Source organism: Anastrepha obliqua, chromosome 5, assembly GCF_027943255.1.
Source record: "Anastrepha obliqua isolate idAnaObli1 chromosome 5, idAnaObli1_1.0, whole genome shotgun sequence".
In the NCBI taxonomy this organism is placed as follows: Eukaryota; Metazoa; Arthropoda; class Insecta; order Diptera; family Tephritidae; genus Anastrepha; species Anastrepha obliqua.
The window spans coordinates 112,330,011-112,356,118 of record NC_072896.1 but is presented as its reverse complement, the minus strand read 5'-3'; the positions used below and the strand labels follow the sequence as shown (position 1 = coordinate 112,356,118).

The 26,108-nt window shown below is 39.7% G+C and overlaps 1 protein-coding gene across 1 annotated transcript in view; it reads left to right on the top strand.

Moving 5' to 3' along the window:
- Positions 1 to 26,108, top strand: part of LOC129247071 (nitric oxide synthase-like) — a 256,053-nt gene that overhangs the window by 91,213 nt on the left and 138,732 nt on the right. Inside the window, exon 4 of the mRNA XM_054885967.1 lies at positions 5,151 to 5,313. Within this exon, the coding sequence (XP_054741942.1) occupies positions 5,151 to 5,313 (163 nt within the window). The remainder of the gene's footprint in view (positions 1 to 5,150; positions 5,314 to 26,108) is intronic.

Below are 26,108 nucleotides of genomic sequence, written 5' to 3'. Positions count from 1 at the left end.
ATAAGAGGTTGAGGTGGGATGGGGGTTATTTGTCCTGCGCAGCGTTGCCCTCGCAGCTTCTGCCATTGACTGATTTGAGGCCGGTTTACCCAAGCCTCCTCGCCCCCCGCTGCCTCCTGCAGTGCTCGTGCTGGGACCAGCCCTTTCGCTTAGGCCCCCTCTAGCTCCTAGTATCGGCGGTCTGACCACTGCCTTGCTCACGGCTGTAGCAGTAGTCGAAGCCACCTTTGTTGGTTTTTTGGGAGGACCGACCTCCTTGTGAAAAATGTTTTTCTTGTTCGACGTATTCATTTTTGGTCCCACGAGTGTCGGACAAGGGAGGTCTGCCTGTGCAGAGGTCCGTGTGCACAGGTAAGGCTAGATAGAACCGGAGGTCGCCAGGTATCCGGAGCACTCCGTTCAAGACTGGGCTATTTTTGGTCTGGGTCCCCAGCCAGGCTGAACCTCGGCACGGGTCGTATAACACCTTGTTCCGACCCAGGGCAGAGCTTGGTCATCGTTCAAAAAGCAGCCCGAACCAAGGGAATGAGGTGTGTTCGCTCAATACTGGAAAGTATTCAAGTGACAACACTATCATCCGTTGGTAAGGTCTGGTTAGTGATTCGACTAAGCCTCCGCACCACGGCAAGGTGTCTGCCATCGCGAAGGTAGTTTTTTTTTTCGTCGGGACGGCGCGAACGCCATTCCATAATAAGTCAGTGTAAAATTTTGTAGAAAACCTTTAGAAAAATTTCGATTATGCAGTTTTATAACCCACTCAATTTTAGTACAAGAAAGTCCAATCGATTTTCAAAAAATTCTATCGAGTTTTAAAAAAATTGTTTTTCGCTGAAGTGTTACGACTTTTCTTCTATAGAAAGTGCAAGCTCAAATTTGTTTATATGGAAGAAAAACCTTGAAACGTGAGTGAAAAAAAGTCTCAAAAAGTATTGCGATTTTTACGTTACTTCAAACTTTCTTTTTATTAAATCAAAATCCAATGGCTATTCAACTTCGTATTCAAAATGTCAAATTAAATTTAAATTTAAACTGATTAGTGAGTTTGAGTTTTCTACAAGTTTGAATATTGTATTTACGTGGTTTTTGAGAGATGAACCATATTTTCATAAAAATGATTTAAATTCAATATTAAATAAATAAATTCTCTCTCAGTATTCTCTGGTTCCTCCAGACGTTCGCATGACGGTTTGCGTCGTTTCGAAAGTGTCTCGATGTATTCTTTAATAGAAGTATAGCATTTAGAAAACGCTCTCCATACATAATCCACTTATTATTCGCCGACTTCAATCCCGTTCTCATTTTTGCAAAGCATATGTTTAGAGGAGTTAATGTTGGCGCCAATCCGGACGATCCACTTATTGTTAAAGTTTAAGGCTTTTTGTACTACTGAGAGTTCGATTCAACTATAGATTGACGACTTCATGAGGTCTACCCATAGAGGACGTTGGTCTGGGTTGAGCTCGTACAGAGTAGCCATGTGCTTTGTGAAAGAATCAAACAGGAAAACAGAGACCTTTCTCCTAAAACTCAGCAGAAAGGAATTGAGAGTACTGGTAGGTGTAATCACAAGGCACAAAGTTTGTGGTCAGCAATAGCTGCCAAGGGGGTCGTAGACAGCCCGATATGCCTATCCTGTCTTGAGAATGACGATACTGCAGAGCATTTTCTCTGTAGATGTCCGGCGTTTTCCACTCTGGTACTCAGAGTGTTCGGTCGCTGTAACCAAATGGGTTGGTGTGTGAGCACCATTTGGCCGTGGCTGATGTGAAACCTAGGGCATGAAGCATCTAATGAAAGAAAAGGTTTTTCTAATCGGTCGTCTCTTGGCAGGCAATGGCAAACCTCCGAGCGTATTTCTGCCTTGAAAAACTTCTCATAAAATACATCTGGTGGCATAAAACTGTAGGGGTCACTCCATTTGTGGGAAAACATCAAGAAGCTGGAAGACTACAAATAGGAGGATGAGCTCGGCCAAATACCCGACAAAGCGTACAAGCGCAAATTATTATTACTAAGCCCTTTCCCTACGAGCAATAATATTTCTAGGTATTTAAGGGTCTCAAATAATGCTCTTTTTTCTTGGTTCCTAGGAGAAACAAAGGGCTTCAACAATCAAATTAAAGTTAGGTTTATGTAACATAAGAAATTTTATTTTGTCTACTTCCTTGTTGGAACCAGTCTAAGGCTACTTTTGCAAGGCTTTCGAAGTGTACCTTATGATCAAAAAGTACCGGAAATGTTTAATTTAAACGAACCGCGCACGTGGGAATCGGATCATATTTTTTTTTTGTTGGTAGGACTGTAAGACACACATCTGTCACTTTTTAGCGCCATCGGATCATTAGTGTCTGCCTGGCCGGCCGGAAATATGGGCAAACAATTCTTGTATTTTGCATGATGATAAAGCGCTATCGCACCGAGCCCAAATTGTGCTGGACTATTTGACCAAACACCAAGTAAATACGATCGTGCAAGCACTGTATTCACCTGATATGGCCCCGTGTGACTTCTTTTTGGTTCCCAAGTTGAAGTTACCACTTCGTGGAAGGAGATTTCAGTCGATAGAGGAGACCAAAGAGAATGCGACGAAGGAGCTGAAGGCCTACCAGGGGTGCATGGAGGACTGGGTTAAACGTTGGCACATGTGTGTTGCTTCAGACGGGTCATATTTTGAAGGAGATAAAATAAATTTGCCCGAAATTTAACTCTGTTTTGTTTTATTTAAATATTCCCGGTACTTTCAGATCATAGGGTATGCCAAATTTATTTCCATTTTCGTCGCCGATTTTCGAGAACAGGAACCTGCTTCGTCATACTCCAGAATCAGTGTTAGAAATGGTGTTTTGTCAGGAAACGCGCCAAGTAAGTAATCGTCCAAACTAAATTTATGGCATTTTTAGTTGGTTATACTTCGAGTGCCGAGCCCTGTATGTCTAACATACCAAATACAGCGCGACCTTTCGCTATTCTATTGCGCATGTCAGCTGCTGACCCGCAAATTCTATTGATGATGCTTCCGGGATAGCAGAAATCGTCCACTTCTTCGGTGTTAATGCCGTTTATCTGGAAGATACGCGGTACAGTCGTGTTTAGTCACATCATCTTTGTTTTTGCGATGTTAATCCTCGAGCGTGCTTTTGCTGAGCAATTGCTTACAGCTTCCAATTGACTTTTGTTTTTTTTTTTTGTGTACGAAGGGGGAATCTTTCATAGATACCGTCAACTTAGACGGCATGCACGATTCATACTGCTTGCTAAGGGTACACCTCATTCGCGACCACGCACAGTCAGTAATTTTCGTACTGTCTGGACTTGCAAAACAGTACACCTACGTACTAAACCCTTGAACTCCGTCTCCTCCACCACTCTCCCTGCGGAACTGCTTCAACGTATTACTTCGCTGGGCTGGTTAGCTATATAGCTTCATCAATGTCTATCCGTTAATGCGTCTCATTTGCTCAATGTATCTGAGTTCTTTTTGTAGTAGCGTATGCAACTATCTTCTCCCACTTTTCTTCCGATTGCAACATGAACTCGACTACGTCAGTTGCATTTGGAATTATTCGTCCTGTTATAAAGCGTGGACAGTGGAAACTGGCATGTTCCACGTCTTCTTCTACATTGATGCACACAGGGCAGTAGGGGCTGTCATCATGCCCGAACCTGTGCAGATATTTCCTAAAACCTCCATGTCTAGAAAGGAACTGTGTCACATGGTAGGTTGTATCTCCAAAACTCCGATTTAGCCATGGTCGCAAATCGGGAATCAGTTTATAGGTCCATCGCCCTTTACTGGAGGTATTCCATCGGTCTTGCCACCTTGTTAGTGACACAAGCCGCTCTTCTTCTCTCACCGCTTTTTTATTTATTTCAGCATCCGCTGCACATCTGTCATAGACTCGCTCCATTTCACTCGCAAGAATATCCGCTGGTATCATACCAGCTATGACAAACGCCGCGTCATCCGATATTGTTCTGTAGCCGCAACATGCCCTTAGGGCACTCAGCCTATATACAGACAGTAGCTTCCTTTTGTTATCCTTCAGTTTCGCCGCATTTGCCCAAACTGGGGCTGCATACAGGATGACTGAAGTGGCCACATTTGCAAGCAATTTCCTTCTAGTTGACTTAGGACCACCTATGTTAGGTAGGATAGGAGAGTGCCGCTTGTATGCTAGCCGTTTTCTCTACCGCTTAGTCAATATGGGTCTTAAAATTTAACCTACAATCTATCATAACTCCTAGGTATTTCAGAGCCGGTTGTGATTGAACAATTTGCTCTTCCACTCTGATTCTCATCTGCTCGACTTTTTTCCGACTTGTTATCAGAACCGTCTCCGTTTTTGGCTCTGCCAATTTGAGTTCCGCGTGTTCGAGCCAATCTTTCACTTGTTTTATCGCTCCATTTGTAATATGTTCCACTTCCTGTATGTGCTTAGCCACCGTCACTATCGCTATATCATCCGCAAAGCCTATTATTCTTACCTCTCTGGATACCGGTAAGCGAAGGACTTTGTCGTACATGATATTCCAGAGTAGAGGACCTAGGGCCGATCCCTGTGGCACGCCAGCAGTAACTTTGTACCTTTTTGTTCCAGCACTGCTCTCATACATCAGTTCTGTATGAGAGAAGTAACTCCTTAATATCCTGAGAAGATACGGCGGAATGCCAATTTCATACAGGCTATTCAAGATGTGCGACCAGCTTGCCGTATTAAAGGCGTTTTTGACATCCTATGTGGTTACAGCACAGTATTCCTTGGTGCCGTTTTGACAACCGTACCAAAATTGACTGTAGTTCTTTGAATTTGTGCGACAACAGGCACATGTCATTAGCGTAGTCAAAGTCTCCCAGGTTGCCGTTCAGACCCCACAATATACCACTATTAGCCGCTGCAATGCTCAGCAAACAAAAAAATTTATATAGGAAAGAGTCTATACGGCAGTTTTTCTGATCAGATACCAGTGAAAAAAAGTAAAGAAAGTTAAAACCTCTACACTACCAACAACACTAGCTTTTGGGTGAAATTTCGTAGTCATATTGAAAAATAACCCAAAGTTTCGAATATGTATTTTTTTTTAATATTTTTAAAACTTATACTTATATACCACATAAATCAAATTCTATTTTCCAATTTACTTCATTTCAGAGCTTCGAGTGTCGCTCATGACACCCGCTGGAAACAGGTGCGTCAGAATATCGAATCCAGTGGCTCTTATCAACTCACCGAAACCGAATTGATTTATGGCGCGAAATTGGCCTGGCGCAATTCATCACGTTGCATTGGACGCATACAATGGTCCAAATTGCAGGTAAGAAAAAAATGCTTTTGCCTCATGGAAATCCCTTTTTAGATACATTTTAAAATGGTGCTAAAATTTTTAAACACTTTAAACGCGCTTTTGTTAGTGAAAATATTGATTCGAGAACAATTTAGTGTCAGCGACACTAAACGAATTCATAATTGAATTATGTGACGCATGACGACAAGCGGTGATGGTGTTGTGGGAGACAGAGAGGTTTATGGTAAAGTGGTTGACATTTTAACACGCAAACTAAGCGTCACTCACTGCAAGTGATATATTTATGTACTCACACATATACACGCACATACGCATTATAAATACATGCATACACATGCACATACACTTAATGAGCTGTACACAGAGAGGCAGCCGTTTGCGGCCATTGATGAATGAGTGAAGAATTTCATTAAAAAGTTTTCTCTGTGTATGTGCAACTATTTTCAGAGCGAGCTCTAATGTACTCGTACATGAAATGAATACGTAAATATGTACGTATTTGCACTTGTTTGCTAAAATTTTAGAAGATACAAATATTCGTATTTATATACAAATATGTTTGATTTATCCCTGTACTTATGTATGTATGCTCTACACACACAAATACCTATAAATATACTCATACATACATACATAAGTTCGTGCTTTCGAACGCTTGTGTGTGTCTGCTTGCTTGGGTTAGTATATTTGTAAACATAAACTATAAACTTGCGCTAGAAGTTTGCGAAATTTTGTTGCTGTTTTGCAAGTCGAAAAATTTCATACAACAAATTGTTTAAAAAAAAAAAATAATAAAAGCTAAAAAAAAAAGACCGAAACAAAACGTAAAAAGATTTAAAACAAAATCCAAACACCGAATGAAATGCGAAAGTTTAAATTGACTTAAATATGCAAGAATCTCACTTTCAGGGTGCATAGCTGCGACTTCTGAATTTAGATGAATGCTCTGTGATTTACCCTGCAGAAAAGTTCCCTAGTACCGAACAGGTACTAATTAGAAAAAATCAACCGCAATGCCATGTTGATGGTCGTTCGTATCCGCCCTATTTGTTATCTCTGGAAGAGGGGATCACAATTGGCCACCGACATCTTGTGATTGTGATTTAACACCTTATGACTTTTTTCTTTGGGGCCACGTGAAAGAGAAGGTCTACGCCAACAGCCCAGGGTCGATTCAAGACCTCAAAGATGGAATTCGTGAGTCTATCGAGGATATAGGGCAGCCACTTTGCAATTCGGTTATGGAAAATTCATGAAAAAGATATTGTTCTGTAAGCGTGGTCGTGGTGGTCATTTGCCTGATGTTATTTTCCACCATTAACGGCACACCTTCCTCTTTATAATGAAATAAACATGCGATAGTTTATATTAAAAAATAGCTTTTTTTTTTGAATATCAAAATAACACCTCTTATTGCAAAGCTCGATAGTAGAAATAAGCGTCAACAAATCGACATGGGATTAAGGTGCCAAATGGAACGACATGGGATTAGCGTTAATAGTTCATGTTTCTTCTATTCTTATAAACAAAGAAGCCAGCTCTTTCCATAAGAGCAAGACTCATTCTCAGATTCACCCGAGTCAACCCATAAGGCTCAAAGCATGCCTTGCCCCTCACTGCAGCATCAAACCCTGCCAGAAGGGCAATTTGTACAAGATACTAGCGTAAGCCCCAACTCTTACTCCTCAAACTCTTCTAATAAGAGCGGTTCATAAGTTCAAGTTACATTCCTGTTACCTGTCGGTTCCCCCAGTCTTCGTAAGGGAGAAAACTGATGAGTTTCATATTGAGTGATTGCTGATAAGCTTGCCAGGCAGGGGACTGAATTCGTCTCAGAGACCTTCTACCCGGTCAACGACATCCCCCTGACTGTTGTTAAAGGCGAATTGCACAACTTATTTCTCAGGAAAGCGCAAAAAATATGGAGTTCAATTTCTGTGTGCGATATTTTGAAAACCCTTTGGCCCCATTACAATAAACGGAAAACAGAAATTCCGGGAGACTACACTAATTCAATTTTGAAACTTGTATTAAGTGTATTTACCGGTCATTGGACGATCGGATCACACGCGAAAAAGCCAAGTTTACCATTTAGCGCCGATTGCAGAAGCTGTGGGGACCTTTCGGAGAAAGAGACTTTTGAGCATTTTCTCTGGGTGCTACTTTCATCGAAAGCCTGGTGCAGTGCGCCAACCTAAATCCCATCAATCTACTCTACTGCCTGTTGGAGGTCTCATTATAGTGTCAAAATGGCGGTTAAGTGCCACTTGGGGGGTGCCAGAACTAGTAATCTAGTACACAGTTTTGCCTCAGTCTGCTTAGACGATAAGGTAGATTATTGGCGTCACACTTAAGAGGCCTAAACCTTGAAGTTTTCAGAATTCTAAAATAAAATAAATAAAAAAATTATTAAATTTGAGTTTCCTTTTTTGGAGCTTTTCCCACATTTTTTCTTCAACTTTTCAGATTCTTTGGTAAATCTGAAAATATCATCCAGTTTGAGAGAACATTTTTACTCGTTATCATGACATCGGAACCCAAAATACGTAGCCTTGGTCTAGCAAAGGCAGAACACTCACAGAAAAAATGCTCAGTGCTATCCACCTCCTCTAAGCGAGACAGGCAAATCAGGTCCTCAATGTTTCGAATGCTGTTCATGAGCTGACCCCATGGATTGTGTCCTTTAATAATGGCGACCATCAACCGGACGTCGTATCTTCCAAGTTTTAGAAGAAAGTTCGACAGATTTCTGTTCGGGCTTGTCACAAAACACTTTGCAGTTTTGTAGCGGTTTAGACAGGACCATCCCTCTTTATGTAAATTGAATACATAATCGCTGATCCCATTCATGATTCCTGTAGAATTGGTTACGATTATTGGCATTGGTCCCTGTAGGGTAACCATTATTTATGGATGTGCTCCTACCCGCACTCCTGTCCCGGTGAAAAGATACGCACCATGAGTAGCGAAGTGGTTTACAATTAACAAAAGGCCACATATTCACTTGTTGTTTCACTAGCTTAGATTTATCCTGCAGGGTAGCTTTGACTGCTGAATATACATATGGATGTATGGGGCATGCAAAATGCTTTACAATATTTGCTAAGTAAGTGTACCCAGATACACATATATACATACACACATAACATCTGTAAACAAACACGCAAGCATTTCTTGGTTAGTTTTACGGAGATTTCGGTGGAGTTTTTATGCATTTTAGTTGAAATTCTTTGAATAAATATATAATAAAAAGTTTTCAAATTGCAGTTACTCATTTGCTACTCGATATGAGGGAAACTATTGTATGGAAAAAGTTTAAGGATTTATTTAGAAATACTAAGAATTGAGTTCGTGGTTATTAGTAAGGCTATGCGAAGACTTGGATTTGTGAATCTCTGCAAGAAGTCAAGCGTCAAAGTTTGTTTCAAGCCCTAAAAACTAATGCGAGTAAAGCGTTTTTCATCAAATGATGGGGTCATAACAGCTGGGGAAACGTAATTCGTACGCCTTCCAGATTCTCACTTCAGGGATGAAATTCATAAATTGGAATCTGGTTGGAAAAAGTGAGACGCTTACTGAATATTAAAGTGTATTTTAAACGATACAACGGTGTTTTTCTTATCGAACCGCAAAACTTATTGAACAGCCTAGTAATTCATCAGTCGAAAACTTTGAAAATGAAAATGTTCTCGGTTTAATTCCATTTTTTGTCGAGATGAATTTTTAAAGCCACTGTAAACAACAATAAACTGCCTGACACATTACGACACGTTCTGAGTGCGCTTATGGCGTCTCTCACACTTCAAAGTTGCCAATGGAAGTGTTAGATGGCTCCTAGTAACACCAGAAGGGCCCAAGGTCACTAATATAAATAGAGTAAAGCATTTTAACACAAGATTTTTTATAAAGATTTTTTTTTGTTGCATTTGATTTTAAGTCTAAAAAATGAGTTTGAGAGGTCGCTGGAGAGTTAAAATGCTACAAATAATTATTCCCCATAAAGTTTCAGCTGATAGTCTTCTCAGGCAGATCAATAACAAGACCGACATGGACATATCGTATATATATATCTTTATATATATATCTTTATATATATATTTCTTATGTTCGTGTGTTTGTCACTGAACTCCTCCTAAACGACTGAACCGATTTTGATGAAATTTTTTGTGTGTGTTCAATGGGATTCGAGAATGGTTTAGATTCACAATTTGGTCTCCTGGAAAATGTCTAGGGTCTCGAGATAGAGACCAAAACGTGGAGCCTAGAATGTGTATGTACAATATGGGTATCAAATGGAAGCTGTTGGTGAATGCTTTAGTTCAGAGTATTTTTCACGCCGCTCCGTGACTAGGGTCTCGAGATAGAGACCAAAACGTGGAGCCTAGAATGTGTATGTACAATATGGGTATCAAATGGAAGCTGTTGATGAATGCTTTAGTTCAGAGTAGTTTTCATGCCGCTCCGTGACTAGGGTCTCGAGATAGAGACCAAAACGTGGAGCCTAGAATGTGTTTGTACAATATGGATATCAGATGGAAGCTGTTGGTGAATGCTTTAGTTCAGAGTATTTTTCATGCCGCTCCGTGACTAGGGTCTCGAGATAGAGACCAAAACGTGGAGCCTAGAATGTGTATGTACAATATGGGTATCAAATGGAAGATGTTGGTGAATGCTTTAGTTCAGAGTATTTTTCATGCCGCTCCGTGACTAGGGTCTCGAGATAGAGACCAAAACGTGGAGCCTAGAATGTGTATGTACAATATGGATATCAGATGGAAGCTGTTGGTGAATGCTTTAGTTCAGAGTATTTTTCATGCCGCTCCGTGACTAGGGTCTCGAGATAGAGACCAAAACGTGGAGCCTAGAATGTGTATGTACAATATGGGTATCAAATGGAAGCTGTTGGTGAATGCTTTAGTTCTGAGTATTTTTCATGCCGCTCCGTGACTGGGATCTCGAGATATAGGTCAAAACGTGGACCCGGGTAACCTTTGGTTGTGTATGTACAATATGGGCATCAAATGAAGACGTTCTAATACCGAGAATTCCAATGATTCCACCTGAATTGCCATTTGAATTCAAGCGTTTGCAACTACCCATTCGCTTAACATTTGCAATAACTATCAATAAATCACAAGGGCGAACTTTAGAAATATGCGGGATGAATTTAGAAGAACCAGTATTCACCCATGGTCAACTATACGTTGGCTGTTCACGTGTTGGGAAGCCAACAGCATTATATATTTACTCAAAAACAAATAGAAAAACAAAAAATATTGTGTATGCCAAAGCGCTGGAATAAAGAATAAAGAAATAAATAATATGAAAACCATATCTTTTCTGTTCTAAACCATATCTATTCTTTTTTAGTGTGCCCAGCGAAGCGGGCGGGGTTTGCTAGTATATATTATATAATTGTAAATATATATACATATATAAAATTGGCGCATACACCCATTTTGGGACCTACAGTTTTAAGCCGACTCCGAACGGCTGATATTTTTATGATGAACTTTTTCATGGCAGAAATACACTCGGAGGTTTGCCCTTGCCTGCCGAGGGCCGACCACTACATGGACATACGGACTAGAAATATAAGGATTGCCAGTAAATTCAACTTACAAATTATGCAGAGCAGTCAATCTAAGATGCTAAGAACAATCACAAACGCAGATTGGTACATAAGAAATGGCGATATTCCCCACGACCTCGGTATAGACACAGTTGCTGAAACAGTAAAGAGAAGCAGCAGTAAGCATATCGTTCGACTACTGAAGCACAAAAACCTGAAAAGGAAATTAATCCCGGGACTGGGACTTCAATCGAGAAGCGCAAACCACCCACAGATCTTGCTCGTATTTTAATATAAATATATACTCATTAAAGAAATCCATATCACGCTAGTAAAATTATTAGTAAATACCACTGAAGCCACTAATACTCTCTTGCAACATAAGACCGAAGTCTTCCTTATGACACGAGGCCACATGCCACTCCAGGTCAGCCTGAAAAGTAGTGAAATACCTAGGTATGACTGCAGGCTTACTTTCTGGGCCAAGATACGGCATGCGGGGAAGGTCAGGGGAATGCTGAGAAGGTTATTGGCAAACATTGGTGAGTGAAGAGCAAAAGTAGAGTAATCATGGCGGCCACAAACTCAACTATCCAGCGAGGTATGAGAAATTGTGCTAAACTGCAAAGCCAAGCGCAAAGCACTGGAGGCTGTGCAACGAATAGCGGCACTCAGAGTTGCCTCAACCTTAATCACTGCCTCTGGCGCAACAGTTTTCCTGATCAGCTGGGAGACACCCGTCAACTGCATAGCCTGGGAACAAATAGTATTCCAATTCCATTACTAGTGTCACGGAACGGAGATGCCAAACCATGCTGTGGTGGCAAAGCCGATGGGACACTGAACTGAGTGGCTGATGGACGGCGAAACGTCTCCTATTAATAGGTAAATGGGTCCAATGCAATTTCAGGGACTACTTCTTAACTCAGCTCCCCTCGGGCCACGGATACTTGTGGAGATACCTATACCGCATGGCCAAGATAAGCGATTCCAAGTGCATATGCTGCGAAGCGCCGAGCGATGACGCTGAACACACGTTTTTTAGTTGTGACAGATGGCTCGCGGAAAAATATGCTCTGAGAAGGAAGATTGGCGACATCGCGCCGAGCAGCAAAATGTTCGAGCGCGAGGACAGCTAAAACGCGGTAAAGAAATATATCGAGAATGTACTACGGAAAAAAGAAGATTTTGACACAGTGCAACAAAGCGAAGCCGTACAGGCAGAGACATAAGAGGACGAGCCTATAACATGAAGCTGGCCATAAGCATAGTGGACGCAGACGTAGGTGAATAGGCCCTCTCGAGCTAATGCAGAAAGAAGTCTCGGGAAAGGAGTCTCTCCAGAAGAGGAAGAGGGATTGTTTTAGTGATCACACCACTGGACGCAGTAGATGACCGTCGTTGTAAGTGCCCTACCTCACACACAAAACAAAAAAGTTCTCTTTCAAAGAGAAGAGACACTATAATTCCAACCCCTTGGTTGGTTGGTTTGGGTGGTGATTCATCCAAAATCCAACTAGCGCTTCCGCACCATTTTGTTGCCACATCCTCGTTACCAACTTGTATACCAATTATTTACGGAATGACTATATCCAGTTTGTGCGGTTTAAGAACCTTATTAGGTTGTTGACATCTAATCGGACAATTGTTCGACGCCCTCCAACAGCGGTTTGCCCAGGATTAACATTCTGTCCTTCCATAGGGCAGGGCATTCACAGAGGAATTGGAAGATGGTTTCCTTTTTCTCCGGTTGCTTACAACTGTGATAGTATGTGTTGTGAGGGATACCCATTTTGGCGGCTTGTTTTCCGACAAACCATAAGCCAGTTATGAATGCCGTTAGTCTCCAGGCGTCCTCTCGTTTCATGTTGAACAATATTGACGATTGTTTGAGGTTGTAGTTGGGCCATAACGTTCTGCTAATTTTGCATTTCGTCTGGTCTCTCCATCTACAATCCGAGATTCGGAGGTATTAGGGAAATTATACTCTTGACTGCACCTAATGGTGTGAATACCCATTCTGCAAGAGCGTTATGCATGGCAGAACCCTTTCTTGCCAGTTCATCTGCTTTTTCCTTACCTTCAATATTCGGATGTCTCGGGACCCAGATTAAGGTAAAATTATGGTTTTCACTCCTACTTTGTTCCACCACCATAGAGGTTGTTGTAGCTGAATCCAGTGCCTGGATTGCAGCTTGGCTATCTGAAAGAGTAGCGATATTGCCCTTAAAAGAGAAATCTGCGATTAGTAGCCTACAAGCTTCCCCAATTCCAAGTACTTCCGTCTGGAAGACACTGCAGGCATTGGGTAGACGCAAAGATTTTTCAATTTTAAGTCTATGAGAATATATACCAGCTCCAACACCACAATCCGTTTTATAACCGTCTATATACATAGACTGTAGTGTCGAAGTTGTTTAGTGAGAATCCCTTATTCCATTCCTCCTTAGATGGAAAGAGAGTGGCAAAATCCCCATTGAATGTTACCATAGCGACGATGTAGTCAGCCCTCACCGTGGCTAATTCCAACCCCTTACACCAATTACCAATTGCTAATATGATATTAAAAGATTGTAATTTATAATGCAAATAATAAAGAATGCAACAAATTTGGGGGTGGTTTGTGTCGTAGTAGGGTCTTATAGTGAAATTGTTGGATCCCGCTGTGTTCTCAATAATATTTTTGATATTTTGGCCAATATTCTAATAATCTGCCAAGTCAATTAGCCAATGGCAATACTCGATTGGTGTGACTGCACTTTCTAGCAGCAAAAAAACCTACCCGTGCGCCAGTGCAAGTAATTTTCCAAAGCTAATTGCTCCCTTCTAATTGCAGTCGCACTATGCAAGTTTCCGCTTTCGAAATTTATTGCCGAAAAGTTGTAGAGGAAGTTCTTAAAGTATTTTCGGGCATTCATAGGAGAAGTAAAACTTTTAAACAGCGAAAAGCACTTTAATAGCCATGATTGGCTGCACCTTCGGGAGAGTAAAAAAAAAAGACTACCATGCAAGCATTTCGACACTCTTTCTGTCTGCTCCAATACATACCTATTTTTTTTCTATTCGCACATAGATGGGCGCATATACTCCTGCTACTCGCTGCCTTTAAAAACTATTTTTCAGTGTGCTCCTGTATGCCGCATATTTGTGTGTACAGATGTGCGTTTACTTCTGTCTACATTGGCACCCTTTTCAATTATTCCACTCGGCTGCATCCACATAGTCTCAATTTCAAGTGAGTTTCTTGGCTATTTCCGACTCATATTTAACAGGCAGTTGATACAAAAAAAAAAAAAAAATACAAAACAAAAAAAAAATATAAAATAAAATAAAAGAAAACGCATGCAAGTAAGTGGTTGGAGCGACTGGCGTGAGCGGAAACAAAAATAGCTTAACTTCATTTGGCGTACTTCAATTCTAAACAAACAAATAAAAAAAAAAAAAACACAAAAAAAGCACACAATTGGTTCGTTAAATTCAAGCATTATTATGTTTCGAGTTTAAAGTGGCCTCTGCATTCATTCTCACTACTTTTTCCAAGCATTACAACTTTTGGCCTCACGAGGGTTTGAAGTTTTTGCTCGCTTCCTGGCAATAAATGTTTCGTCTTTTATATTTTTGTCCTGCTTTTTTCGACTAAACTTCTATCTACCAGCTCTAGCATTCTTGGCCTGCCATTGCGTTTATTTATTTTATCATACCTGCTTTAAGTGTTTTTTTAATTAGACTCTTAATGCCTCGAGTATATGACCACTTAAAGTTGAAGTGATTTCCTTAATTAAGTTTACACTTGAGCAAAATTTAAAGTGTGTCCCTGTTTATTATTGTTGAAGTATTTGCTGTTGTTATTTTATTTGAGCACACGCCATTTCCCCTCTCACACCACTGCTCCCAACACTCTTGAGTGGGGTCACTCGAAAGTCATAGCGTGAAATTGAAATTTCGATTTTGGATACAAATACCTATTACCTTGAGTGTGTGTGTGTATATATATGTATTATAAATGTATGTATGTGTGCAGTACATAATTGGGCAAACAAATATTGGGATGCGAGTTGAGGTATTTTGTAAGCAATTTCTGGACAACACTTTAGGCAGGTAAATAGGTTGAGAGGTAGGTAGAAGTGGCAGTCGGTCGTTAAATCAACTCAGTTAGGCCGTCGCCGATCCATTGTGACATCAGAGAGGCAAATTATCCGCCTCTTCTCGTTAAACCATTTTCTTTTAAGTGCAAACCTATGGATCTGGCTGACACTTATATCCCCAAATATCATTCAAGAACGTTGAGCCGAAGTATCTAAACTTCGTGGCATGCCACGAAGCATAGTGAAATATGTCTTCCATACTCTTCCTCCTTCTCATTCTTGCATCTTCTGCAATAGTTGAAATGAGGTACATTCCATCTGTGAGCTGGTCGACCTAGTAGGTCTTTTTTCCTTGACCGATTAAAGAGCGCCTTTGAGCCTCATTTTGGAATTATCAAGGAATTGTTCAAAAAAGCAAACATGGAGCAGTTAATTATTTGGATTAGAAGACAGAAATGAAAGTAGATAGGTCACACTTTACGCAAAGAAGACGGTAACATAGCGAAGAAGGCAATGGAATGGAACCTACTCACAGCGAGAGGAAGAGCGCCTGGCAGACCAAGGGAAACCTGGAAGAGAACTGTGAATCGCGAGACGACTCAGCTCGGATTAAGCTGGAAGCAGGTGAAGGCGTTATCCACTTAACCGGACGAGATGGCACGTAGTTGTTGTTGGTGTCCTATGTCCCGTTAGAGAATCAAAGAAACAATGATGATGACAATTCACTGGCATCTCACTATGCCCTGGCACCCTTATCAAATGGATGCAGAAATATTCTTCTGTTAGGAGTTTGGCCGAGCTCCTCCTCCGATTTGTGGAGTGCTTCTTGATGTCGTTCCACAAATGGAATGACCTACATTTTTAAGCCGCCTCCGAACGGCAAATGGTTTTTATGAGGAGCTTTTTTATGGCGGAAATACGATCGGAGGTTTGCCATTACCTGCCGAGGGACGACTGCTATTAGAAAAAACTTTTTATCATTTTGGTGTTTCGTGTACGGAGATTTGAACCTACGTACTCTCGACTGGTAGTCACGCACAACCCCATTCGGCTAAAGAGGCCGCCAACCACCCCCTTTTTGTATCCTTGTTCTGTTTTTATATTCTCCGGTCTCGACAAGCCTCTTCCATCGTACACGGTTCTGGGCTGTTGTTTAAGCGCTGTCCCATATGATGCGGCATCTGTTAGCTCGTGCAAAATCGACCTTCTCAAAGTATTCTGTGGCCAACCGTGACCTCTACGCTCTTTGCGGGTTCAATTCCTGTGTCATTCTCGGGAAGTTATCTGGTGATTTTCTAAGCGTGCAACCTATCCATCGCCACTTTCTGCGTTTGATTTGCCATGGGATGGGCTCCTCATTCGTTGATCTTCGCAGCGCGTTGTTGCTGTTGGTATTCGGCCAGAATATTCTACAGATGATGCGGAGGTACTTGTTGGCGAAAATTTGCAGCCTCTGTGTGATGGTGTTGGGGACCAGCCATCTTTCACTTCCGTACAACAGTACAGACTCTACTAGTCTGGGTCTTGGGATGTTGATCTCCTGTCCGACAGTGCGTGCCAGCGTTACTAGTCTGTCTGCCTTCGCTTGCATGTCAGTGAGTTTGATCAGGTAGATATATTCCGATCGACTCACATCTAGCTGGACTTCTAGTACTAAATAACCAATTAAAATATGGTTCATCCAAACAATAGTCAACGCGATTAGTTGGACCTAGACCGAGTGTTATGTCCGAGTATCCAACACCTAAATCGCGCAATTGATTAGTTGTCGCAAGCAGAACAGCAGTGTTATCTGCATGCTGCTTACCAGCCAAGTCTAGGGAGAGATAAGAAGAGAAGAGTAGTCAACACTTGGTCATCTATGGATTTTAAAATATTTTACGAGTATTATATAAATCATTTTAATACACAAACAGTTTACCACAATTTAACCACACAAACCAATAGAAGTATTATCTGGTATTTGCAATTTCAAGAACATTTACCATTTAAGATGGCTTTAAAATTCAATCTGCATACATTTTATGAAGTCGGTTGCATAAATACATATTTTTTTATCAGCAAATAAAATATGCTTGAAAAATTTTACACATTCGCTACCGACCACTTGTTGCTAGCGAATTGCTCGCCTGCAGAGTTAAAATGCCATTCATATTTATGCACTTGTATACGTATGTGTGTGTATATGTATGCGTGTATGCATTTTAAAGGCACATACCTTATTCAATAAATTTCATATGCACATCGCTCATGTGAAGATGTATATATGCATTCGGATGTGTGAGCGTGAAAATATTAAAATTTATGCTCAAAATACCAAAGGCAGCAATTCTTGGTAGTTCGTAAATTTTCCAGTGTGAAAATTACACTGTGGGAGTAATTGAGGTCGCTTCAAAGGAATGGGACTATAGATGTAGTCTAAACTGTGAACACTGAGAAAATATTTAGAAGCCTTGAATGCATTCCCAATATGACGTGCACGTGTACATCTACACTGGGTCCAATGGATCCCACTGAATCCACATCCCTTCAATAAGAGATCTGTTAGTTAGATGCAGTGGGCTGGTGGTGCTAAGTACTTCTAGCAATCTACAGAGCTCCTGGAGTTAAAAAGGCCGAAACTCTCATAAGTAGGGACACCCTATCCGTTGGGTTCAACATAAATTTTACTCCCTTTCGCATTAACTGTCCGGAGGTTATAATTCAGACAATTTGAGCCTGATTTTCTGCAAGCGCCTGAGTAGCTTCAGGCTTTCAGCTTTCTGGCCAACGGTAATGATTTATTAAAAGCATTCAGTAGTTTGTTATCCATAACTCTATATGTTACCCCGGAAGGCCTTTCGAATTCGATGAAGAACATCTAAAATCACTTTTAAAGGTGAACGATCGCCAAACCAGTCGTGAATTGGCGGAAAAAATTAACTGCGATCATAAAACGTTTCTCAATCACTTTGATTCAATGAGATTTACCGAAAAACTGGATGCCTCGCGAGCTCAACGAAAAAAAACAAAGAAAGTCGCCTTGAAATTGCTTCTCAGCATCTCGCCCCCTATCGAGCAACACGCGGTCTTAAGCAACGTTTTTAGTGCCGTAGCGTCACAGGAGATGAGAAATGGTGCCTATACATCAATATGCGGCAAAAAAAGGAGTAGGTGGCTCCAGGAGGTACGCCAAAGCCGACAGTGAAGCCAGTTCTTCATCCAAAGAAGATCGTGATATATGTTTGGTGGGAGTGGGAGTACAGGGTGCACAGGGAAATGCTCAAAAAGAATGCCACGGTCAACAAGGAACTCTACATTGCCCAGCTACACCGCGTGAATGAGGTTATTCGACTGAAAAGATCTGATCGACATGGTCAAACCATACTCCTTCACGACGTCAAACCCCATGTTGCACAAGTCGTGAAAGCAGCGCTCTAAGAGCTCGAATGGGAGGTCCTTCAGCAATTGCCGTATTCTCCGGATCTTTCTGCTCCCTGTCAAACCATATGGAGGGCATTACCTTCGATAACAAAGAGGCCCTTAAAAACTGGCTCAACAACTTCTTTGACACCAGTCCAGGCTATTTTTGGCGGAACGGCATCAACAAATCGGTCGAGAGGTGGGAAGAGGTTGTAAACAGCAACGGCGAATATAGGTATAATTCGTAAACTTATTGATATAATTATTGTTGTTTGTTTAAATAACATCTCCGGAAAAAACGCTACGAACTTATTCCCCAATATAATATTAATAAATCAAATACGCATATACTCGTGTCGACTGATGAGGTTGCAATGGCAAAAGCAGCACTCCAATGAATATCAAAAAACTGACAGCTGAAGGTGAAGCAAAATTATCAAAGACAACATAGGAATATAAATTAATACGCAGCATCTTCTTCAAGTAATAATAATAATAATGTGTCAAGTTACATCAATTTGGAATGCATCGCATATTTGTTCTAAGTCACTTATGTAAATATGCAAGGTAACATATACCCTTGAGGAATACTTGCACTTACTTATACGAAAGCCCAATCATGTTTGCGTGTCTGCATAAATCACTTTGGTATGAAATATAAATTTCGGTACGATTTACACGAAAAGTATACACCTACAATTACACCTCAAGGCAAGTGGAGGTAGAAATGCAAATGTCATACAAGTCACCAAAGAAATAAAATACAAACAACGGTTAGAAAAAAAGAGATAAAAGAAATGAAAGAAAAACTGTAGAGGAGAGTGGGTAAACAACATCGAGCATAAAAATTATTCAAGTGTTAGAGCGTTGATATAACGTCAACTGGGGGAATTAGCCGTCTTTGCTACTGCTTTGAAATGAGGGAATACATGGAGCAAGGAATATTTGTCTGAACAAGCATAAATCTGTACACTTTTTTGAATTAAATTTGATTTGAATTTGAAATTCATTGCGTTGCCTGTGCTGAGAGCGCCTAGGGCTATGCAACGTTGTTTGTGTAGAGGCAATGAAGTTAAAGACACACGCGTGTGGGTGGTGTGAGTTGTAGTTGAGGTAATGAATGATAACAATTGAATTTATTTCGTATATGGACATGGGATATTCCATGCCGAATATGATGCCGGTTAGCGAGAGGAAGAAATGACTGACCCGATTTGTTGAACTAGGCCAAAATTGCTGAGGTGGCCCATGCGCTAATAAGAAAAAGAAGAGGAAGAAGAAGTGGAGAAGTGAAGTTAAGTGTAAAGATGTGGAAGGAAAAAAGTAGTTGAAGAAAAAGAGTAATATGAAGAGGAAGAGGAGAGAGAAAAAAGAAGAAGAAGAAAAAGGTATGATGATTGGAAAGGAATTTTATTCGTATATTCTTCCCCAGTAGAAATACAATATAATTTGAATTTGTAGAGCTAAAAGAAGGAAAATAAATACCAAAATAGTAAAAGAACAAAATAGGAAGGAGAAGAGGAAAACGAGCAGAAGGAAAAGAAAAAGAGAAGAAAAGATAAGAAAAGTAATAAAAAGGTGGGAGTATGATACCAGTAGAAATATAAGATGCAGTAAAAGCAGAAGATGAATATGAAGTAGTGGGAGAAAAAGAATAAGAGGAAGAAAAAATTAAGAATAGGAAAAAGAAAGTGAAGTGAAGAGGGTAAAGAAGTAGAAGAAAAAAGAAGCAGTAGAAGAAAAATAATAATAATAAAAAAAGAAAGTGAATATTCACGTATGTTACTCACTAGTAGAGGAAGAAGGAACAGTAAGAGTAGTACTAGAAAAAGAAGTACTACTACTTTTACTTCTTTTTCTACTACTACTCCTACTTTTCCTTCTTCCTCTACTAGGAGTAGAAGTAGAAGAAGGAAAAGTAGAAGTAGGAGTAGAAGACAAAGAAGAAGAAGAAGAAGAATAAGAAGAAAAAGCAGGAGAAGAAGTAGAAGTAAAAGTAGAAGTAGAAGCACAAGTAGAAATTGAGGATCAAGAAGTGGAAGTGGAATAGCAATAATAGAAGAAAAAGTAAAACAAGAAAAATAAGAAGAAGAAGAAAAAAAGAAAGAGGAGAAAAAGAAGAAGAAGAAAAAGTATCATACTCATATATTATCCTCCAGCTATCCTCACCTAGGGCTAATAATCTATGGCAAGTATAAGTGAAAGTGGAAGTATAACTGGGAATTGGGGTTAAAGAAATGAAAGATGGAAAAGAAATAGAAGGTGAATAAGAAAAATAAGAAGAAAACGAAGAAGAATAAAAAGTATTATGTTGTTGTTGTTGCTGAAGTGGTTGAGTATTTCCACTGAAATAATCCTAATTAGTGACCAGCACCGTTTTACTGCCACTGCCCTCGTGTGATGATGTCTTTACTTTTTGTTTTAAGTCAGATCCATTTAGTAAGGTCCAAGTATAGCAGCAAATTCTTTATCTCGATGTCTGAGATTTCTTGAATTTGCTGTAAGAAGGGCTTACCGAAGAAGCGGAGTCGTGCCCTAGCTGGTGCTGGACATTCACATAAGTAGTGGAGAAAAACTTTCATTCACCCCTTCCGCTTGACAGCTTCTGCAGATGGGATTGAAGTTCTGAGGTTGAAGCTGGCTGGATGATCCCCTACTTTCCAATGACCTGTAAGAGTTGCAGGGATGCGTGAGGTGTTTGGCCGAGAACATCCTAACAGGTGATTCGTCCTTTGGATTTTGTACGACGGCCATGTGTGTTTTGTTGTAATACATGTAGTTATTGCTTCCATCTTCTTTCGGCTAAAGCATGGTAGTGTGAAGCAATGGATGTTTTTCTTATCTTGAGTGGGGTGCAGACTGCCACCGCCTCTGCTAAGTCTAGTGTCGAACCTTTTCTTCCTAGCTCATCTGCCAGCTCATTACCCTCTATATTCCTGTGTCCAGGAACCAATATCAGAGTAATTTGAAGCCAATGACCAAGCAGTTCTAGTTCCTCTCCGCATTGTGAAAATAGTTTGGATGAAATGGAGTTGGAGTCTAAGGCCTTGATAGCTACTTGACTGTCTTGAAAAGATAGCTACTCTCCCACCAACTTCCTTGTAGAGTTTTAGTGATTTACATTTTTCTTTGATCGCTAAAAGTTCTGTCTGAAGCACGCTGATTTGGATATGTTGAGCGGCACTAAATAGAGCCTACACCATCAGTGTAGATTTTAAGGTCGAATGTACCAATCACTTTGCTTTTCCTCTATTCGGCTCTCGGTGGAAAATGTACCGTAAATTATTTCTTGAAGTTAAGGTGGGGGACTGTGTAGTCTGATTTGCTTTAGAGCAATGAGGGTCGCTGTAAGAGGATCTTGCTGTGACCGTACGATCTTGTTCCTATATCTCTGAGTCTCACCGCGCTGAAAGTAGCGATTGTTTTTATATGTAAGTCTATTGGTAATAGATATGTTAGTACATGAACCGCTTCAGTAGGGCTGGTGATAAGCGGTTCTGTGTTAAGAGTCACGCTCAGTTCTTTGTATCTTGTTCCGCTGGGCTTGGTTGTATTTTTTTTCTGTTGCGGGTCACCAGACTAGTGCCGCATATGTTAGTATTGGCCTTACAATGGCTGTGTAGGACCAATTGGATAGTTTGGTTGGAGACCCCAACATTCTCTTATACGTGTAAAGTGCTATATTTACTTTCTTTACCCTGTACTCTATGTTGGACTTCCAGCTGAGCATCATACTCATATATTTTCCTTCAGCTATCCTCACCTGGGGCAAATAATCTTTAAAATTGTTGCGAACTTCTCGCTTGAATAACTAAAAATAGCCCTCTTCTAAAACATTCTGAATGTTTAACTCGTTTTGGCATGAAATATCCCACATATCCATATACTATAGTATATAAATTATGATTGGATATGGGCCAATGCAATACAAAAGCAAAATAACTGTTGGCAAACCAAATATGCTTTGCCTTGGCAGCCTTGAAAGTAGCTGAATTGTAACTACCAAAGTAAGAGAAAACTGCTCTTGAACTTACACATATACAGTGGTGGACAAAAACTATGAACATCTGAAAAACAAAATTTGCTCATTTTTGGTTCGTTATTTTTGCAAGAGAAAGTAGTTTTTTATAGTGAAAAAATGTATACTTGCCCTAACCACTATTGATTCGTACGCCTACGATTTCTTCTCATACTTGTATATTATATTTAATGTTAAAAGAGGTAAAAATATTTTTAATAGAGTGAGAATATTTCCATTGTAGCGATTTTACAAATAAGGAGTTTTACTTTTAATTACAATACATAGCCATTAAATATTTTTTTAATTAAACTATTTCTTATTAGATTGTAAAAATATTAGTTTTGGAATCATTTGTGACACCTTCTTTTCTTTTTTATGAGCCCTTGAGTCCTGTTAGTCCTTAAATCAACTCAGTCTCAGCTGCAGTTTTGGGTTGCAGCATTTTAATGATGGCTCAAAGGATTTCGATATGATTTACGTCGGGGCTGTTTCCATGAAAATTTGTTATAAAAATACAGACGCGCTAACAATAATTTGCAACAAAAAATTTTTTTTTCTTACTATTGTTTTTGGTTATCAAAAAACTTAATAATAAGATATTAAAAATACTTACGTACCAGTTCGCTGAGATGACACGGCGCAGTATTTTCATGAGAGAGGAGTTATCTGCCCGAGAATTTAATTATTCTATTGAAGGAACTATGCATTCCATGGGTCCAATAGCCTGATAAGCAAGTACAAGTATATAAGTTAGGTATAATAAAACAAACTCTGCTGCTCATAATCCACATTTTTTAAATTTCAATAGTAGTAAGAATAGTGAGAATTCTCATTTTACCACCTTCGGTCATATTTTGTTACTCGTTATTGGGTGTGCAGTTTTCAATTCATTCATTTTATTCAATTCATTGATTTCATTCAATTCATTCATTTAATTTAATTCATTCAATTCATTCATTTCATTCAACTCATCCAATTCATTCATTTCATTCAACTCATCCAATTCATTCTTTTTATTCAATTCATTCATTTCATTCAATTCATTCATTTCATTCAATTAATTTAATCAGTTTTGGTATAAAATTGTACCAGTTTTAAGCGGTTCAATATTCGCGTTTAATTTTGATCTTTTTTATATACATATATTTTCTTCCATGTAATGACTACTAGAGATATTTTTATACTGTCAGCAAAAACAAAATGTCAAAAATCAACGCTTACTTTGAGCTACTTCAGACTTGCAATTTATTGCAGCAAAATTCAAAGGACTATAAAACGGCTTAGTCCAAATTTTCTAAAAACTTCGACTAAAAATATTGAAGTTTTAATGAATTTTTTTTTTTAAGATTTGCACACAGTTTGAAACTTTGAGTTACATGATTTTAGTGTGGTGGTGGTGATGGATTTGTTGACTGAGTGACATAGCTCATACCCAATTAGCACAGAAGGTGCAACGATTTTTATGCAACACTTGTAGAACCGTTGCTTTTTATTAGTTGAATGATCTCGATTTGACTATGAATCTGCCTATGTTGTCTATTTTCTCTCCAGAATTTTTTTTCCGATAGTGGGAGACTGTTTCTTAGTTTCTTATTGATTGCAGCTTCTACATCTATAGTTGTACGGCCACCCTATCTTCCTGGCATCGTCTCCCAAAGGTCAGTGGCCGGTTATTGTTGACGTAATTCTAAATATGTCTGCTTGTGACATTCTCAACAACTCGTCAGTTCTGCGCTTGTTTCTTTAGTTGTTTTACAGGTATCCGTGTCGGTCCATCTGTCGGGAATAGCGAGAAAATGTCACGCCTGGGACAGCCATTTCTACAGCTGGTTCCAAGCTAGACGATAAAGTTGGCTATGGAGTATTTTCGAAAAAATTAAGACTGGAACTATCCGTTCGACTACCAGACTACTGCAGCGTCTATCAGGCAGAGGTTCTAGCCATAAAAGAAGTAGCTACATACCTAAATATGCATGCCATAACAAGCACGACCATAAATATATTCTCGGATAGCCAAGCGGCCATTAAATCAATGAATGCGGCTATACTAAGATCAAAGGTTGCACAGGAATGCCGAGCAGCCCTAAATGATATTAGCGTCGTATTCAAGGTCAGCCTTATTTGGGTTCCGGGACACAGAGATGTTGAGGCAAATTGTAAAGCTGATGAGCTAGCCAGAAAAGGTACTGCTCTTCAAATGTGCCGTGATAAAAGTACCATTGGAATACCTTTGCCCACGAGTAAATTAAAAATAAAAAATAACATTACCCAAGAGACCAATAGGTCATGGGAAAAAGAAGATACATGCGTAACAGCCTGGCTACTATGGCCGCATATAAACCAGAAAAGGACAAAGGAATTGCTTAGCCTCTCAAGAGAAGATATCTCGAAGGTCGTAGCTTGTGTCACTGGCCACTGGCTATTTGGAAGGCATTCCTTGAGACTAGGAGTATTCTTCCATGAATATAGTAGAAGCTGTAGAGATGAAAAGGAGGAAGAAAGAGAAGATCACTTCCTTTACAATTGTCCAGCCTTAGCTAAAATCAGAGCAGGTTGTCTAGGTAAACACTTTTTCAATTCTCTTACAGAACTATCTGGCGCGGGAATTAGACCAATCCTGCGCTTCATAAGAACCTCAAAATGGTTTCACGAAAGTAAATAAACAAGGTTCCCGTGTCGCACAGTGGTATCACAATGGACCTGTGAGGTCTAAGTGAGTTGGTCATACGGACCGACTACCAGCATAACCTAACCTAACCTAGTGGTGCCTTTAACGCTAAGATGACTGCTTGACTATCTGAAAAAATGCATATTTCCGAAAGCTGTTGTGGATGGATTCTAATAATCCTGCAAGCTTCTCTTATCCTGAGAACTTCTGCTTATAAAATAGTGCGAATATACACCCTATATTTTTATACACTATATTTTTATAAAAGAAATGTAATAAAAAAAAATTAAAATAAACAAATAATCAAAACATTTCCATATGTTGCGCTGCTATTGCTTTGAGCACAACTGTGCATTGAATCTGCTTATTCAGTAAAATATTAGGTAGCAAAAAGCCAGCGAAAAAAATTTGTATGACACTTTAATAGCGGCCAGACTATTTGTTAACATTTTTGTGCCCACCACTGTACATTCAAACATGTGTGTGTACTGCTGCTGGTGCTTCTGGTGTTTTCGGTCAACGATGTAAAACAAAAGTTGCTTTGAGGTTTGTGGGTTAAATTTACTATAGCACCGTTGGTGTCTGGAAAATTGAATTACGGCGCAATGAAATGAGATAAAAATAGTTGACCTTCAAGTCAGGCCTTCGAAAAGTATTCGTAAGTACAAATGAAGAAGAGAATGTGGCTAAAAAATAGCAAATGAAAAATGCAGCAGAAAATAGAAAAAAAATTTACTTACATTTGCATATTACTTCCATAACGTTGCTTTCTGTTAAAAAAAGATGCTACTTTATGTTGAAAAGAAACAAATAATCGAAATCAAAATATGCTTTTATTTTATTAGTTTTTTCGCCTTACGCTCTATTCTACCTACCGGTATTTCACCACTCTCAGCCATATCTCTGAATTGAATATGAAATGCTAATATTCTTGATTACACTCCAACAATAGTCCAGTTCAGTTTCTATGCACATTCCTCCGAGATTCCGCTCCACTTAGTTGCGCCTTATTTATTACTTTTATTTCGTACTTTGTAATATATTTTTCTACTTGTT